The 16,688-nt window shown below is 43.8% G+C and overlaps 2 protein-coding genes across 4 annotated transcripts in view; one reads left to right on the top strand and one right to left on the bottom strand.

The window, feature by feature from the left end:
- The window catches only part of LOC117582652 (rap1 GTPase-activating protein 1), a 92,283-nt gene that overhangs the window by 14,065 nt on the left and 61,530 nt on the right, over nucleotides 1–16,688 (bottom strand). The gene's annotated exons all lie outside the window — the stretch shown is intronic.
- On the top strand, nucleotides 2,871–3,797 carry LOC117582653 (lectizyme-like). Its single transcript, XM_034270555.1, has one exon. It carries the CDS (start codon nucleotides 2,912–2,914, stop codon nucleotides 3,725–3,727), a length of 816 nt encoding a protein of 271 aa, XP_034126446.1. The 5' UTR covers nucleotides 2,871–2,911; the 3' UTR covers nucleotides 3,728–3,797.

The following is a 16,688-nucleotide window of genomic DNA, read 5'->3' as shown; positions in this document are numbered from 1 at the left end:
TAATCCATTATTTATGATTAATTGTTAAGAGTCTGAAGTTGTTGTAAGTTATTCTTGGAAGTCTCTTAAAAGATGATTTCTACACAAATATTTGCGCGCTTTTTCGCTGCCGAGGGGCGCTGCTGCATGACGCGTTACCAGCAGCAAAGGAGTGCCAGTTCTTCTTTCACTTTCTTCAGCACATGCTCTGCCATCTTTTATGTTTTTTATAGCTTAACAATCACGCAGCTGCACACTCCTCAAACTTACAGTTTTATGTCTACTATTCCGCACAGTTTGATGACTACCACACCCATCAGTTTGCGGTTCATTGAACCAACAAAAAAAGGAAAAGAAATACAACAAAAAACCCACGAGGCAGTGCGACAAGCCATTTGTCATCTTTTGTGGGGATGCCTCTGGGGGCTGTGACACCTGGGTGACCAGGTCGCCCACCCATTTTATTGTGGCTCCACTGTAGCTGTGGCGTGTGTGACACAAACAAAAGAAAGAAATGAACTTTTTCGCACTTGATGGCCATTAATTTCTGGTGTCTGCATGGCATGCCCCGAGGCGGCCCATCTTACTGTCCCTTGCTGTCATTACAGTTTGCTGTTGCTTTACTGTTGTGAACTTTGACAGGGATTTAGCATTGCGTGACCCAAAGACATGAGGAGTAAACCTTTCTGGGCAAGAGCAAACAGAAAAAGCTAATGGCTAAAGCTGCCGCCTTCGATCTGTTGATTCATGGAATGTTTGTGCAAAAAACACGTTTGCGGCTCAATGAAAATGTCAAGTGAGTGATCCGCTTATGAGAGACGAGACTCGGCCTTGGTTATGGATCTCACAGCGAGAGAGGCCTATCAAAGGTGTATCTTTGTATCTGCAATGCATCAGTGAGCAAAACATTGAGCTTTATCATCAGCTGTACATATGTAGCTCTTGGCTGATGGTTTTGCTGTAACGTTTCTGTGTCAGCTAATTTCCATGGCAGACAGGCGGCAACAAATGGCATTTCCACAAACACACAAAACGCTTTTCACACACCAGAGCCGGCGCTTTTCTCGATCCAGCGAAAGTTGGCAAACGAAAAAGACCGAAATAACAATGCTTTTCCGGCATGCCACAAGCGAAAGAGATGGAGCTAACCGCAGAGACAGACAGAGAGAGAGAGAGAGAGAGAGGCGATAGTGAAGTTTCTATTGAAACTATTACAAGGTTGTATTCGTTGGGGTATTCGGGGCTGGGCATAAATTAAAGCCTAAGGTCGTTTGCTTAGAGCTGAAAACAACAGTTAGACAAGACGGCACAGAACGGCACAAAAGCAGTTAACACAAAGTCACAAAGAACACAAAGAGCCACAACAGATACAGACAACATAATTTACACATCTCCACAAGTGAAGTTAATCACCCGAAGAGACCAACCTGTCGTAGACATAAAAGATTTCAAGTGGGAAACTGACTCTTCGATAACTCCCAGATTGATCTCCATTTCTCTCTCTCTCTCTCTCTCCCTTCCATTCGCTGGAACCAATTCGAACAATCATTTATGGTTCCTGTTTTCTACCCCATTCTCTGTTCTGATCTGATCTGTTCTTTTGTTGGCATGCTAATCACACACATCCACTCTGCACACTCTACACACACTTTGCCTCATTCATCAATAATTTGCTGTTAATTTTTATAATTTTGCCCAACAACAACCAATGTAAGCAATGTTTTCCGGTATGGCAGGGGAGATTGATGGAGGGGCCAGAAAAAACTGAAAGTTGAGCTGACCCAACAAGTTAACTGGTTTCTGGCCTGTGGCTTGAACAAAGCCCAGCATTTGGTTTCCGCTGCAGGAGGTTTTTGCCGGGTAACTCAAGATCTCAATTGAAGCTCAAGCTTGGATTTGGTTTTGCTTTTACATGCAGTCTTTAGGCTTACACTCGAATTAGTTGCTTTGTTCTAAGCGTCACTCAAATGCAACTTTAGAAGGTCTTTTGGGTGAGTTCTGTGTGTGTGCAGCGGTGGAGTATCAAATGTTCAAAGTGCGCACAGAAAACTAAGCCAAGGCGAGCAGAACAGTGAGCAGTGACACAAGAAGACTGCCAAGATGATGAATGTAATAAGAGTTCTTGGAAGAGGTTTAGACTGGGTAGATATATTGTGAGATAAAGATCTTAATTCGGAGTATCTAAAGCTGAAAAGGTACACTAATAAGTGGTGAAAGAATATTTGAACACACAACAGAAGCTTATCTTTATTTCGAACACATTAATTGATCAATAAGGAAATGACGAAGAAACCTTTTCGATTGTCTACAGATGGATTTACAGCTATCAAAAGCTATCAAATTATGGCAAAGAAAGTGTGTAGTAGAAGGTTTAAGCAGCTAAAAGTAAAGTTTGAATACCTTTTATTCCACTTGTTTCCCAATAAGTTCCTGCCAATAAGTGATAGCATCTCAGCAGATCTTGAATTGCTCTTGAAACTCTCATTAATAGCACTCCAAAAAGCACTTCAAACACTCTAAAAACTAGAGCATAGATGCAGCTCAAGGCTTCACAACCAGACAGCAGCTTTGCTGTGCCTTAGAGTAGAGTACTTTCTGTCATTGAACGTTCGGACATTCCCGCAATCAGTCAACGGCTTACACAGTTTTATGATTATGATGCCTGGCTGGCAGAAAAGCTCAAAAAGTGATGCGTCAGGACAAAGGGGGCGGCAAAAGGGGAGGGCGCTGCAGCGGTCAGCGTATCGCCTGCTAATAATAATAACAATTGCTTGAAGTCTACGATTGTAAATCTTCGCCACTCTATCAACTGATTACTGATAACGACAATTGATACGCGATCTACTTTGGTGTGGAGATGCGATTAGGGTGCCGCCTATAAAAGGTAATGCTCGAGCCATTGGCAAGCACAAACCAAAAACCAGTAGCCAACATGAAACAATTTGTGGTGTTCGTTGCCCTCGCAGTGGCCGCTGCCTCAGCTAATACGATCGCCCAGCCAGGATTCCCGGAGGGACGCATCATCAACGGCCATGAGGCATTGGCTGGGGAGGCGCCCTACATTGTCTCGCTGCAGACAACGGCAGGATCTCATTTCTGTGCCGCCTCAATCCTTGGGGAGCGTGTCCTTGTGACTGCCGCTCACTGCCTGACCAATTCGAAGTACCAGGCGGTGGCTGCAGCCCACGGCCGCTCCAACAAGCAGGACACTCAGGTGCGCCAGATCAGCCGCAGCAATCATGTTGTCCACGAGAACTACAACGGCGGTGTGGGACCCTATGACATTGGTCTGATCTTCCTGGAGGAGCCCTTCAATCTGAATGCCATCTCCCGTGATGGCAGCGCACCCGTGGCCAGCATTGGACTGCCACCCAAGAAGCTCGAGGGCTCCACCGATGGCACTCTCTACGGCTGGGGACGCGACAACTCCGGCGCTCTGCCCGAGCTGCTCCAGAAGCTGGATGTGGACATCATCGACTATGTGCAGTGCAAGGCTGCCCTGCCCGCCAACTCCAAAGTGGCCGAGTCCAATGTCTGCACCTGGACCTCTGGCACCACGGATGGCGCCTGCAACGGTGACAGTGGCGGCCCACTGATCAGCCGCTCCTCCGATGGCTCTGCCTACCTGATTGGCATTGTCTCCTGGGGCTACACTCCCTGCGCTACGACCAAGTATCCTTCGGTGTACACTGCCACCTCGGAGTATGGCGATTGGATCGATGAGAAAATTGCTGCTTTTGAGACTTAAGCAACGACTTTTTGGCTAAAGAATAAACGAACATTTTGTGCAGCCCAACAGGCTGGTGTAAAAAAAGGAATATCGAAGACTTTTTATGGCTGGGGAAGGCGATGGAAAAAATGTAAAGAAATTCGAATGCGAATTTTTGTGTTTATTTGAATGAAAGATACTGTTGTGAGCACTGATCATTACTCTATCAATAACCAACGAAATCTTCCTTAATTTACTTCCTTTTTTAATGTAATCCTCCTCCTTAATACTCCTTAATTCTCCTTAATTCTCTGCCACTTTCCCAACTTCTTTATGGCATAAACTCGCTGGCTAAGCGCCTCGCACTTCCATTTCCCACAAACACCCATTCACCCACTTCAATTTCCATAGAACTCTACTTCTGTCTCCCTCTCTCTCCTCTCTCTCTTGCCACTCCACTTACCCTGACCCTAATGCGCTTAACCCGCTTTCAATAACTGTTCTCCGTTTTGGCCAGAAGCGTTTTCGATAATGGCCCAAATGGCTCTGGGGACTGCACTGCGCTGTTGGGATAATTATCCGCAGCTACTATGAGCATTTGTGGCAACGACATTTAATTAGTCTAAGAAGTTTTTTATATGCTTTCGCACATTATTAACCCATTAGTGCCAAATGGAAATGGAATTTTGGTCGCTCTCTCTCCTAAATCGTGGCAGGGAGAGCGACAGAGAGAGAGAGAGAGAGAGTGGGGAAGTGGACAAGTGTTGAGGTCATCACAATTAGCTAAGAGGCGGCACCCCGCCCTCTTTTTTTATTGTGTTTAGCTAGAAACAATTTGATTACGAGTGCAGCTATGACCTCAGCGTGTAATGGAAAAATCATTAAAAATTTTTGTTTTTTTGCGCATACTTTTTATAACTTTTTTGCCACCTGTTTTTTCTGGGCAGCGCGTGCCAGGTGAAAGGCAGCGAATGAGAGACAGCGACTGACCACAAAAAAATATATAAAATTTCATATTGGCAGCTGGCGGCAGACACCGGTATATGGGCCACAAGAAGTGAGCCACTAAAAGTTAATAATTAATAAAAAAAAAATATGCGGAGAGAAAAAAGCCAAAGGCAGCAAAGATAAATAAATCCATTTTAGGGCCGGAAATTTCGAAGCGAAACCGAAACCACAGCCCGAAAAGAGCGAGCATAATGCATCCTTCCGCCTTTGTTTCCTCTTCTCGTGTCTCTCGTTCCCTCTGTCATCCACAGCGCTTCCTGTCCAGCTGTCAGGGATGATTGAGCGGCCTGGTCGGTGCTGTCCCTTGCGCTTCCTGTACCTACAGTTGGACAGTCCCGCAGCATGACGTCAGTAAGCCCCATTTTACTGGGTCATTCCCTTTCCGACTCCACCACAGACAACATTACTATTATTGACATTTCTTCTGGATAAATGGGCGGGGGTGGACAATCCTAGGACAGAGTTTCACGACAATCGAACTAATGATTGGGTTTCCCTTTTTCCATGGCCTAATTCCACTCACTCTCCCCTCCTGTCCGAAGCCCCTGCCCACAGCCATGACAAAGTGTGTTTATAAGCGGCGATTACTATTTTATGACATGGCCACAATGACGGCGCAAAGTCAAACGAAATTATGGGGGGAGTGGCATTAAGGGAGTTGGACACATGTTGGGGGGCGTGACAGGGACACGTGTCAACATTTCCAGGACAGTTGTGGGGAAGAGACATAAAGTGGGGCAGCAATTGCGTGTATGTGCGACTTGAGTGGAGGCAATCATAAATCTCCATTTGAAGGAATTTAAAATGCATTACAGTTTTACATGCGGCAAGCACGATAAAGGGAGAGAGGGTTGTAGAACCACTGCAGCAGCGTTGAGTCTGCTTGCACTGACAGTTGTTAAGCCATTGCTGCTGTTTGGCACTCGCTCGCTCTCTCTTCTTATGGTTTCACATGCCCTGCACTTTTCAGTTTTGCATTCACATGCGACTAGAGTAGCCAACAAAAAAAAAACGAACAAAAAAAAACCAGCTTACTGTCATCTGGCATCTGAAAAGTGGTACTGCTGCCAGGCCTGGCTTGGCCTGCCAGCCATGCCATAAATTGTAAGCCATTGCCAGACATTTTTATTAATGACGCAACAGAGAATTCTTCGCAGAACGAAAGAGACAGACAGATCGACAGGCAGACCATGTGCAGAGATCTCACTCTTATGCAAACAAGTGGCAAATGTCCAAAGACTTGATTTCCTTCTCCTTCTCCTTCTCCCTGCTAATTCGCATTCCCTGCCTTTGCCACTGCTTCTTCTCCTTGAGTGCCAATCCTCCTCTACCAAGTCAAAGTCTGGTCTCAGTCTCAATCTCAATCGTTGTTGCTGCTGCTGCTGCCGCTGTCGTTGTCGTTGTCTGTGTCATTTCTAGAACCAACTTGCATAATTACAAGTTTTATTTAAGAGAGGGTAGGGACTACGATGGTGCACCGGACAAAGCGTAAGATGTGGGGCCACCCTGATTGCCGCACTGCCGTACCTTCACTTGCATCTACTCTGCTTAATTACAAATGCAGGCAGAGACACAACAGCAGGCAAAAAACGGTCATTGCAGTTAGCTTTGGGTTACCGTTAGCTCCAGCGCATGCAAAAAGGAAGGAATGAAACAGAAACGAAACAACAAAATTACTGCAGTAGCAGCAGCAGCAGCGAGCAGGTAGAGGGTAAGTCAGGGCAGTAGAAGCTGCAGAAGGAGAGGGAGAGCAAAAGCAGCAGCAACCGAGAGCAAAACAGAGGGAGAACAGGGGAAACAGAGGGAGAGCTTTAGCTTAAGAGGAAGCAGGCAAGCATGCAGCAGACCGCAGCAGTGGGAGAGCACTTGCAAGTTATACTTAGACAAGGTGATGCTAGGTTCCCGCGCTCTCTCTCTCTCTCTTTCTTTGTGTCACACGCCACTGTAACCGCATACGAGTATGAAATGCAATTATCGTGGGAGAACTATACCTCACCTTATACATAGTAGCAATTGCAGAGTTAACTTTTTTTCCCATAATCAAAGAGTAACAAAGTTGCCTACTAATGCAATAAAACTTAAGACTCTTTTGTACAGTCTGCAGAAGGGGTGAAAGAGCGTACATAACGTTGCAGTAGACCCCCCTCTCCTTGGCATTGTGTTACTATTATAATTATTTGCCAGGCCATAAATTATGGGAACCCAACGGCAGAGACCGAAGAGACAGCAGACAGCGTTGCCACATCGCTTAATTACCCAGCGGGCTCCACATCAAAATGTGCGAGTTAAGTTTTTCCCTATGCTATGCACAGCAATATCCCAATACCCCCTCCATGGGGTTCAACCTACTCTTGGCTCTCTTAGCTGTTGGCTAATGAAACATTTTGCTTGCAACTTAATGCGGGGTTCATTACACTTGGCTCATAAAAAACAATTTTCAAATGATGTTGATGATACCTTGATGAAGACGCAGATATAATCTGCTAGTAAGAAGACCAGAGGTGGGGGTTAGCCACCTCTTGTCACAGCTGTCCATGGGAGACTACCGCAGTGTATGGTTTTATAGCGGAAGAGCTTCCTAGTGTAGAGTAAATCCATCTTAATACTCAAAACAATGGCCATCCATCAACAGACTCCCCTCCTTTCACTGTTTCTCTTGTAATCCCTACAAAAACTGACCTTGTAACGCTTTTACTCAATAAATTTCAGACGAAATCATAACTTAATCATCATCATTTTTCAAGTGAATGATCTCCACTGCCCTGTCGGTCATCCCCCCCCTCCGCACTCTCTCTCTCTCCGGCACTCTTTGTGTTTGTTATTTGCAGCTCCATTAACTCTTGCACTAATTAATAAACATTTGCTTAATTGCTTAATTAAGATTGCTGCTAAATGCCCGACAATTTCTCAGTTCAGTTTCCAGTGAGACTTCCATCGGATTTCCCTTCAGCTTTAGTGCGCTTTCCCGAGACTAATGTGTAGGCAAACATTCACAGAATGGTTTGAACATTGGCCCAAAAGTAATTTCCGTTTTCGGACTCCACTCTGTCTTCCCCCGTCCCCTCTCTGTTTAGCACTCTGTCTCTTTGTCGATGATGTCAACGGATGTCGCATGTAATTAAAAGTTGTCACAAAAAAGTTGAGCTTCATTGGGCTCCAGTTTTCCCACTCACACACAAACAACAAAAACGGTAACAGCTACGGATACGGATGTGTATCTCAGTCTGGTTCTGCGGATACTTCAGAGCTCAGTTCTGTTCAGGGTATCCTCTTTCAGACGTTTCAATCTTGAGGCTTTTGCGGTCAAAGCTGCTGCTGCTGCTCACTGGGGAAATTAAATGGGAAAACTTGTCAGCTGTGACAGAAATCGATTCTCTCAGCAGCATAAAAGTTCTCAGTGAAAGTAAACAAAAGTTGTTGTCACCAGAAACCCATGGACTCGTGGCTAATTGGCGTCTGGTCATGCCATCAGGTGAACGATTAAGTCGTCATCTACCTGAATGCAGAGTCTCCAATGGAGTCTCCATCGGACTCTCCATCGTAGTCTTTAAGCTGCTTAAAAGATAAACAGTGAGACCTGCCTAAGCATGACAAGAGCAGCTTTGCTTTGGGTATCATCGGTATCCCTTTTTCACAGCATTTACAGCTGCAAAAGCGTGCCACAAAATGCCTCACCAATTACATTTCTCAAATTAAATATGTGGCGAGATATTATAAAACCCTCGGCGCTCCATGCGCTTCATCTTTCCATTTTTGCCATCGTTTTTCCGCTCTCCTAATCGGCTTTGCCTCATAATTTATGTGCACAAAAATGTTAAGTCGGGTGTCTGGCTCTGGGTCCATGCCTCCAGCCTTTTGGGCGTTTTATACTTTTTTTTTCGTACTAACCTGCAAAGAGAAGAAAAAAAAATTGTGGATTAGTTTTTGAAGCGAATAAAAAGCATTTGAAAAAGGCAGATGGCACGCCCTTTTCCCCTCTTTTATATTATTTTTTTGCAGTTCCCAACCCGCCCATAACAAATTTTTGTTTTTCTGCAGTTGCCCTCCCCCGAAGTGGGATTTTTATTACATCGTGGGAAACAGCCACAAATCGGAGTCGGAAACGCAGTGCGATTTATGTGAATGAATCTTTGATGCGCCAACTGCTGGCAGGCACTGTGTGAAAGGATATAACCAGAGCTGGTAGTGGGAGGAATAGCGGATAGAGAGTTTAGAGTCTAGAGAGAAAAAGTAGGTCGCTGGGGGGAATCTACTTTTCACTCTCGTGGCTTAAACCGATTTGTAATGCAAATGAAGCCAACTTTCGCGTACAAAACTAACTGGTACAAAAGGATAAACATCCTTAGAGAGTGCCAGAATGAACGAACGAAAGAGAGAGAGAGAGAAAGAGAGAGAGAAAAGCAGAGATAGAGTAAGGCATAAGAGGATACATGCCACATGGCTAGGGGTAGGGGCGCACTTCATGGGAAACAATGCACACAGCAGAGCCGAGCATTTGCAGAGCCCGTCAGAACGGTGGCAACAAAGAACCCGACACAGAAGAAGCCAAAATAATAATAAGCAGAACGCAGCGGGGGCAGTACCTTCAAGTGCTGCAGATACAGCAGACACACTCAAGTGGAGTTCCCATTGGGAGGACGTACAGACAAACTCGAAACGGATGTGCGGTGTGCGTGCAGGACTCGGAGTCGGTGGTAATCGAGAATGAGAAAAACCAAGGAACGAATAACTGGAGGAGCTCCTCTGACCATCGGGAAAAGAAACACCAATAAAAGTAGCAGCAGAACTAACCACAACGGAACTCTGAACAGCGGAAGTGCAACTAATGAGGTGGCCAATGGATGTAGAGACCTCAGAACTCAATGAGTATCTTGCTTACAAATGAGGCAAAATGATAAGGCAGAAAGGGCAGTGCCAAAGGGTGTAGCGGTAAGGTGAGTAGATGACCCAACCCAAAAAACCAATCGCAACGAATCCATCGCATAGATGACCTAACGCCAAACCCATGACCTAACACAAACCGTAATCGAATACGAAAACCAGCTACCTCCCACTGAAACTCAATACTGCCTCAAATAATGATGATGATGATCACTTACAGACATTGCCAAAATGTCAGGATGTGTGCTGGCAGGAGGAGAGGTTTGCACTCAAAGAAAAGTTAGCTAAGGAAATGTCTAGAATATACCAGAAATTTCTACTAGTAAATGAAATATTTGTGTTGATTTCAAAGCGAAATTTGTATTATTTATGAATGATTTTTATTCTATAATTTTAAGAGACAATTTTTTAAGTTTTTAAAGCCATAAAAATGCTCAAAAAATAAAATATAAAACCTGCAGAAATTGTTGGCACTTTTCCATGTTCCATTCCGAATTTTCCCTCAGTGCCTCTGCAATATGCGGCACTGTAGCTTTTGGAGTAGTACTGGCACTGGCACTGGCACACTCGCACCACTCTGTACTTCCAGAGCCATGTTCGTGCTTGGACAACATGCTTCATTAGAAATGTAACATGTGCTCCACTGCCACCTACCCCATACCCCCACTCTCTCCATCTCTCTCTGGTATGTGCTCTCCAGTGCATTTAGAACATTGCCAAAGGATTACGCAAATGGCAGCTAAAGGTGGCACTGCTCCTACTCCTCCTCCCCACAGTCTGCCGCTGCGCCAACCAACATTTTGGCTGCGCTCAAGCCTGAAATTGCTGGCCATCTGATGGAGTGGAGGGTAGTGGAGTGGAGGCATGCCTCGTTGCATTTAAATATTAATAAACATGGCATGCCAGGCAGAACGCGACGACTGCCGCCGCGGCGTTCGCGTCCCAAATGCGAGCACAGCTTTTTTTCCCCCCTCTTCGCTGTGTGGCCAGCTACGTGACTTTCATGAGTCAAGCAGGGGAACGCGATATCAGCCTCCACACCGCCTTCAGTCTCCATTTATTTCCACTCTCACGCCCCGCTCTCCTTACTGGCCAGTTTCCTGCTCTGAACTTTGGCCAAAAACGTTGGGGAGTCATGCAACAAAATGCTTGCCGGGCGCACCTTTTTTTTTCCCTGTCCGTTTGCAACCTCAAGATCCATTCGCTGCTTTTTAGCCTGTGGCTGGTGCCATGTCATAAGCACAGTTTGCCCTCCATATTAAATCATCATAGAGAGACTCTCTCTCTCTCTCTCTCACACAAAAACAGCAAAAGGGTTGAGTCCGAGTGGGCAGTGCGCGACACGGTGGGGACTGGGCTCTGGCGCCAGCTGAAAATTACAATCAACATATGTTGGAACGCCCAAATGGGGAAAATGTGTAGGCAAAAAACGGAAACACAGAGCCACAGAGAAATAACCACGACAACAACTAGAATTAGCCATGTCAAAAAAGAGCAGCGGGAAAAGGGAAGCATGAAAATTGTTTGCTGAAAGTTTGGTTGCTCTTTCAGGAATGGTTTAGGGATTTTTAATTCAAAATTTCAGTGGAAAAAGTGAGCGGAAAATAGGGTTATTATATACAGATATCTTGCTGGGAGTTTCTGGTACTCATTGCTGAATATATATACCCACGAAAAATTACTATAAAAAGTAGTTATACATTTTATTAAATTCTATATCTATCACCCTCCACTTTTGGCTACCCAAAACTCCTCACTTTGTCCACTTTTATCATCTCTACAATTCCCACTGCCACCTCTTACATCAGCAACTCTGAGAACCCTACTCTAGAGAGCGCATAGCCCCAGAGAACCATTCTAGACTTTGTCTAAGTCTCTCATATGACATCATGGCAGAGCCGTTGAGCTGCCGCTCGGCCGGCGGTAAAAGATCTTTTGCTGAGCCAAATGAAAAGAGACAAAGACCTGGGAGTAGCAGCAGCGGCAGGCAACTGAATGACCAGAGACCATTTGACGGTTCGTTTGTCGCGGGGACACACAAGGAGCGCCGCCGTTGCCATTCCACATGGACAGACAGGCACAGCCACAACCATGTTGCCCCTCCATTCACATCATCAACTTTGGTGGAAATTTATGGCCAACGACAGCGCAAAACAATTGGCCACAAAACGATCGAAGCTGACATTTAAATGTTTTATAATAAATGTCATTTGACAGGCTGACAAGGCGGTCGGTCGGTCGGTCGGTCGGTCGTGAAAATAGAAATAGGAAGCGAAGGCTTTCACCTGGATGGAGTTTTTCCTCCTCTGCCAGACCAGACCGTAGCTAATTTTCAATTTTCTGTTTCCCCTTTTTGTTGCCTTGTTTTGTATATTTTACGAGCGCCTCATTTGTGTTGAGGTTTACAACCCATTTGACCTTTAGTTTTACGCGTTGTTTAAGTATTTGCCAAAATAAAAACAAACAAAAACAGAAAATGTTCTTTATATTTTATGATCCAAACAACAAAATTCTGGGCCAAAATGGAAGGCCATTTCCATGGTTGTTGTTTCTGTTCGGTGCTCTGCTAATAATCTTGTCAAATGGTGGGACACTTCCCCACCTCATTAGCTCTATCTGTGTATCCGTCTATCGCATGGCACAAAAATCAATATAGAATTTTTATCATATGCAAATAAACGGAGAGCCGGAATGTGGCGGCGTTAGAAGAGAGCAATTTAGCCGACAACGAGAGGCTTATCTAAATGCTCAAATGTTGATATTTGTTTGTGGGCGGTGGCAGGGAGTGCTGTTCATGTGTGGAAAATGTAGCTTGTTTATTGGTTGAACCACGCTACGATAATTAAGTAGGTTAAATATTCATTGGACAAAAGCACAACAATTATCTGTCAAAATGCAGTGAAATTAGCAAAGAGAATTGAATTGATTGGATTTATTAAAGAAATTATACACAAAAAGGCAACACAAATGATGTTTAAAACTAGTTAAATTATTATTAAAATATTTTCCATTTAATTCGAATTAAAATTCAAGCTAAAAGTCTCTCCGCTCTTTGGAAATTATTCACACTGCCTCTCCAACTGTAGAGCTAATTTTATTCATTTGCTGAATTATTTGCCAAGGCGGTCGCTGCGACGTGACTGGCCTGATATTCTCACACACAGCCACAGGCTACAGCTACAGCCACAGCTACAGATATATTTTCGATTCCGTATCTTTATAGAAAAACCCTGTCAGAATGTCGCCATAAAGATTTCAAGTCACAAAAACTGAAATATATTTTACGAGACAAACGATAAAAAATGTACAAAAATTAACTAAAAATAACAAAAAATAAAATAGTAAGCAAATGAATCCAAGGCTTGTGACATTGTGTAATGAGAAAGAGGTACCGAGAGCTACGGGCTTTGGGTTGGGCTAGTTAGGCATCGCTGAGGGTACGTGACAGCAACACATGGCCACAAAAAGAACCAAAAATACAGACAGACAGCTACGAACAACCAGGTAGGAGTTACAGAGAAACCCTGCTAAATTCGTGGAAGGTTCCGGGTGCCACTGCCACTGCGACTGCGACTGCTGTCGCCTCTCATTAAGTGGCAGGCGCCGTGGAAGGGAAGGGAAGGAAAGGGAAACAGGAAACTGAATTAGTGGGCAACACCTACGCAGAAAAAACACCGCCAGCACGCCCACACTCGAGTATCCTCTCCGCAGGATGTAAATTGACTTACTTCGCAGTGAAAGCGCAAAAAAGAAGAAGGAAAACAAAACCAGCGAAACGAAGCAAAGTCAGCTCAAAGGCAATTTGCAGCAATTAAAGATACATTTGTATCTGTGATTGCTCTCTCGTGTGTGTGGCACTCTGTGGCTGTGCAAAATTGCTCGTCCATTAGCAAAACGTTTTCACTGTATGAGTGTGTGATGTGTGTGTGTGTTATTTTAGTCAATTTAGTTGCCATTGACATTTGAACTTGGGTCGAATCGAGGCTTTGATTGAAAATAGACCATAGAAAAATAGATAGAGACAGCGAACTGGCGGCAGACACACGATTTATATGGAAAACAGTCGACAGATACAAAGAGTAGAGTGGAATTTTGGTATGGTAATAGACTGACAGACAGACAGACAGACAGATAGTTCTACTCGCCAGAATTTATGGTAACTCAACGACAAAATGTTTTAAAGAATTGATTGGGGAGAATTTATGTGCGCCGCGGATGACTCAAGGCTCAAGATGTGTGCGCGGCACTATCTATGGGGTTCCTTACCAAAACTCGTGAGTCAACTCACGATAATCCCAGTGGTTGCATTAGCAAAGAACTCCAAGCTGCAGGCTAGTTTCGGTTTCACTCACCCTGAAATATATTTTTTAGTTTTATTGCAAACCCCGAGGCAAGGTTTTGGTGGCATTTTCCTCACAAAAAACCACTCTTGAATCAAAGGCCAATCGTGGACTGGCTTTGGGTGGGTGGGTGACGGACTATGACTGATATTCCGGCAACGTTGGACACACCTTGCACACGAAATGGGTGCCAACAATGGAGGCAGTGGCTCAGTGCCGAGCAGCCGCGTAATTAGCCACGTTTGACTTTTTACATTAGGCAACAACAATGCAAAAAAAATATATACAAAATACGAGTATTTTTCTATGGCTGTTCGCTGTTTGCTATTGCCTTTCGAATTGAATACAAAAATGAATGAAAAATGGAATACAAAAATCGGAAAACCAGTTGCCTTCCCCCTCCACTGGGTGTGTGTTGCGTGTGTGTTTCTGCCACCACATGTCCATCAAAAGAGTTTTTTGCTAATTGACCTCTCAGCGAAAATTCAATTGAAAATTGAATCTGCGGTGAGCCAATCGCCACGGCTTGAAAATTGATATTGATTTGGATTTTTGTTTTTGTTTTGGTTTCCTTTTTTCCTGTTGTTTTGTTGTTTAGCTAATTAAAATGAAAGTCTTGTTGTTGTTGTTGCTGCTGATTTTCTATGCTCGCGCGTAAAGTGAAATTGTTTACGGGGAGACCTGCCTGCCGCCTGCCAATTGAAAATGGAATTGAAATTGATTTGTAAATTGTGCAAATGCCAACTGCAAATTGTGCCTGTGCCTCGTATTTTGATTTGCCCCACGAGGCAGAATGCGAGCGTCGAGCAGAGATGGTGGAAAATGCAAAAGAAAATTGCAGCGGCAATTGCAAAATGTCATAGAAAGTTGTGTAGCTGTGGAAATGACAGGCAAATTCGAAATGATTGTTGCATGATGAGGAAAGTGTCCCACCCTGAGGCAGTGAAAGACACCGGCAGAAAGAGAACTTCTCTGACCAGAAGACATGCTAATTCTTGAAAAGAAAGTGACAGAGAAATTCTTTCGATAAATTACCACAAAGAAAGTGTCTGTTGATTGTGCAGAAAGTATCTAAATATCTCGAGCTAGTCACAGAATTCCTCAGAACAACAAACTCAAACAGCCTCAAACACAATCAATGCTTGATGATTTCATATCTATTTATAAGCGTAGATTCAATGCAAAAGTCACAATCTTAATTAAAGGTTTCGTATATTGTTTATTCGCGTAGGTAACTTTTGTTATTGTTTATGAGGTAATGTCTATGAACAATAAATCAATTGGGAATTTAGTTGAATTTATGGGCAGTTTTTATTGGCAATTAAAGAACATTTTGAATCTATTTGAAATGGAATACATTTAATTTGAATCATTGCAAATCTTTGTAGAATTACTTCTGTAATTTCTATGGTAAATAAATAACCAAAAATGTTTCATACTTTTTTCAAATATTTTCCATAATTTATGCCTACTAGCATTGATGGCAAAATTTCCATATTTCCGAAGTAATTTCATTTATTTTTTTTTACATTTTCTACAGTTGGTTCAAAACATAAAAAACTACAAACAAAATTTGCATAATTTTTGCATAATTGAATCTAAGTTCAACTACTCGCTCTTGCCCCTCAATTGACAGACAGATTGACAACAGTTTGACAGCCACTTGCGCTGCGGGAATTATGAATTACATAAGACAAGCCTCTACGCTTCAACATGTTGTTTGAGCAGCAAAAATATAACCAAATAAACACGAGAACTGCGAGAAAAAAAGAAATAAACTTACAACGAGCAATCCCAAGTAAAAATCTGTTTGCTTGTGGCTAAAAACTGTTTGTAAAACTCGTTTAACACTCGATTGAAAACCTGTAGCTCTGTGTACCTGCAAAGTGTTTGTAGTTTTATGTAAATATATTTAATGGCACAAGTTTTTCCATGAAAGAGGAAAAAAAACATCAAGCCAACAGGCAGACAGAGGGACAGTCAGATATATCTGCCATGCAATGAAGTAATAAAAGAAAAAGTTGAAAAAGTTTAAATAACTTTTTTTGTAAGTGTTGAAAGAGCGAAAAAAAGGATGAAAACTGGTTAAAGAGTTAAACATAAATCAGCTTAAGCTGGGGTATCAATTATGAGGCAAACGTCATGACCATATGCTGCGCTTTTTTAAGCGTTTCGGAAGCGCGACCGAGACGATAAAGTGTAGACAGATGAGAGACCCTTCGAGAGGAGGCCCTGAAAGAAGAGCAGGAAGAAGACCAGCAGCAGGAGGCACCATTCCATGTTGAAAGAGGAGGAGCAGATGCAGGAGGCATCAACAACCCATTGCTGAAAGCCGAGAAGTGGAGCAGACCCGGCAGCAAAACACTTGCAGCTGTTGCCAGCGCTCTAACTGGAGGGGCACATACAAACCATTGCGGTTGCACACATTCAACAGCGGCAGAGTCAGTGGCAGTGGCAGCGGCATCTCCAGTATCTTCCGACTAACAGCAGCTGCTCCGAAGAGCAAGCAGAAAAGTTTTTCTGGGTCAGCAACGCATTGAAAACCAACAAACAAACAAACAAAACAAACGACGCTTCGTCTCCATCTATGGCTGCTGCTGCTGCTGCTTATGGCAACTTTTCACTTCTGTGCCACAGAGACAAAGACAGCACAAAACGTGGCACACAGAGAGTAAAAACAACAGCCGCAAAATGATTCTCCAGCTAGTCAGTGGTGTTCCAAGGCAGCAGGGGGGATAAGCAACTCTCTATATCAAATGCAGGCGTTGCAG

The sequence above is a fragment of the Drosophila guanche genome, unplaced genomic scaffold (genome assembly GCF_900245975.1).
Source record: "Drosophila guanche unplaced genomic scaffold, DGUA_6, whole genome shotgun sequence".
NCBI lineage: Eukaryota > Metazoa > Arthropoda > Insecta > Diptera > Drosophilidae > Drosophila > Drosophila guanche.
Note: the sequence above shows the minus strand (reverse complement) of the source record. Positions and strands in the feature narration are given on the sequence as shown.

Bases quoted from the DNA above. Each gene is read 5' to 3' on its own strand.
- LOC117582653 (XM_034270555.1), top strand. From the start codon at position 2,912: ATGAAACAATTTGTGGTGTTCGTTGCCCTCGCAGTGGCCGCTGCCTCA.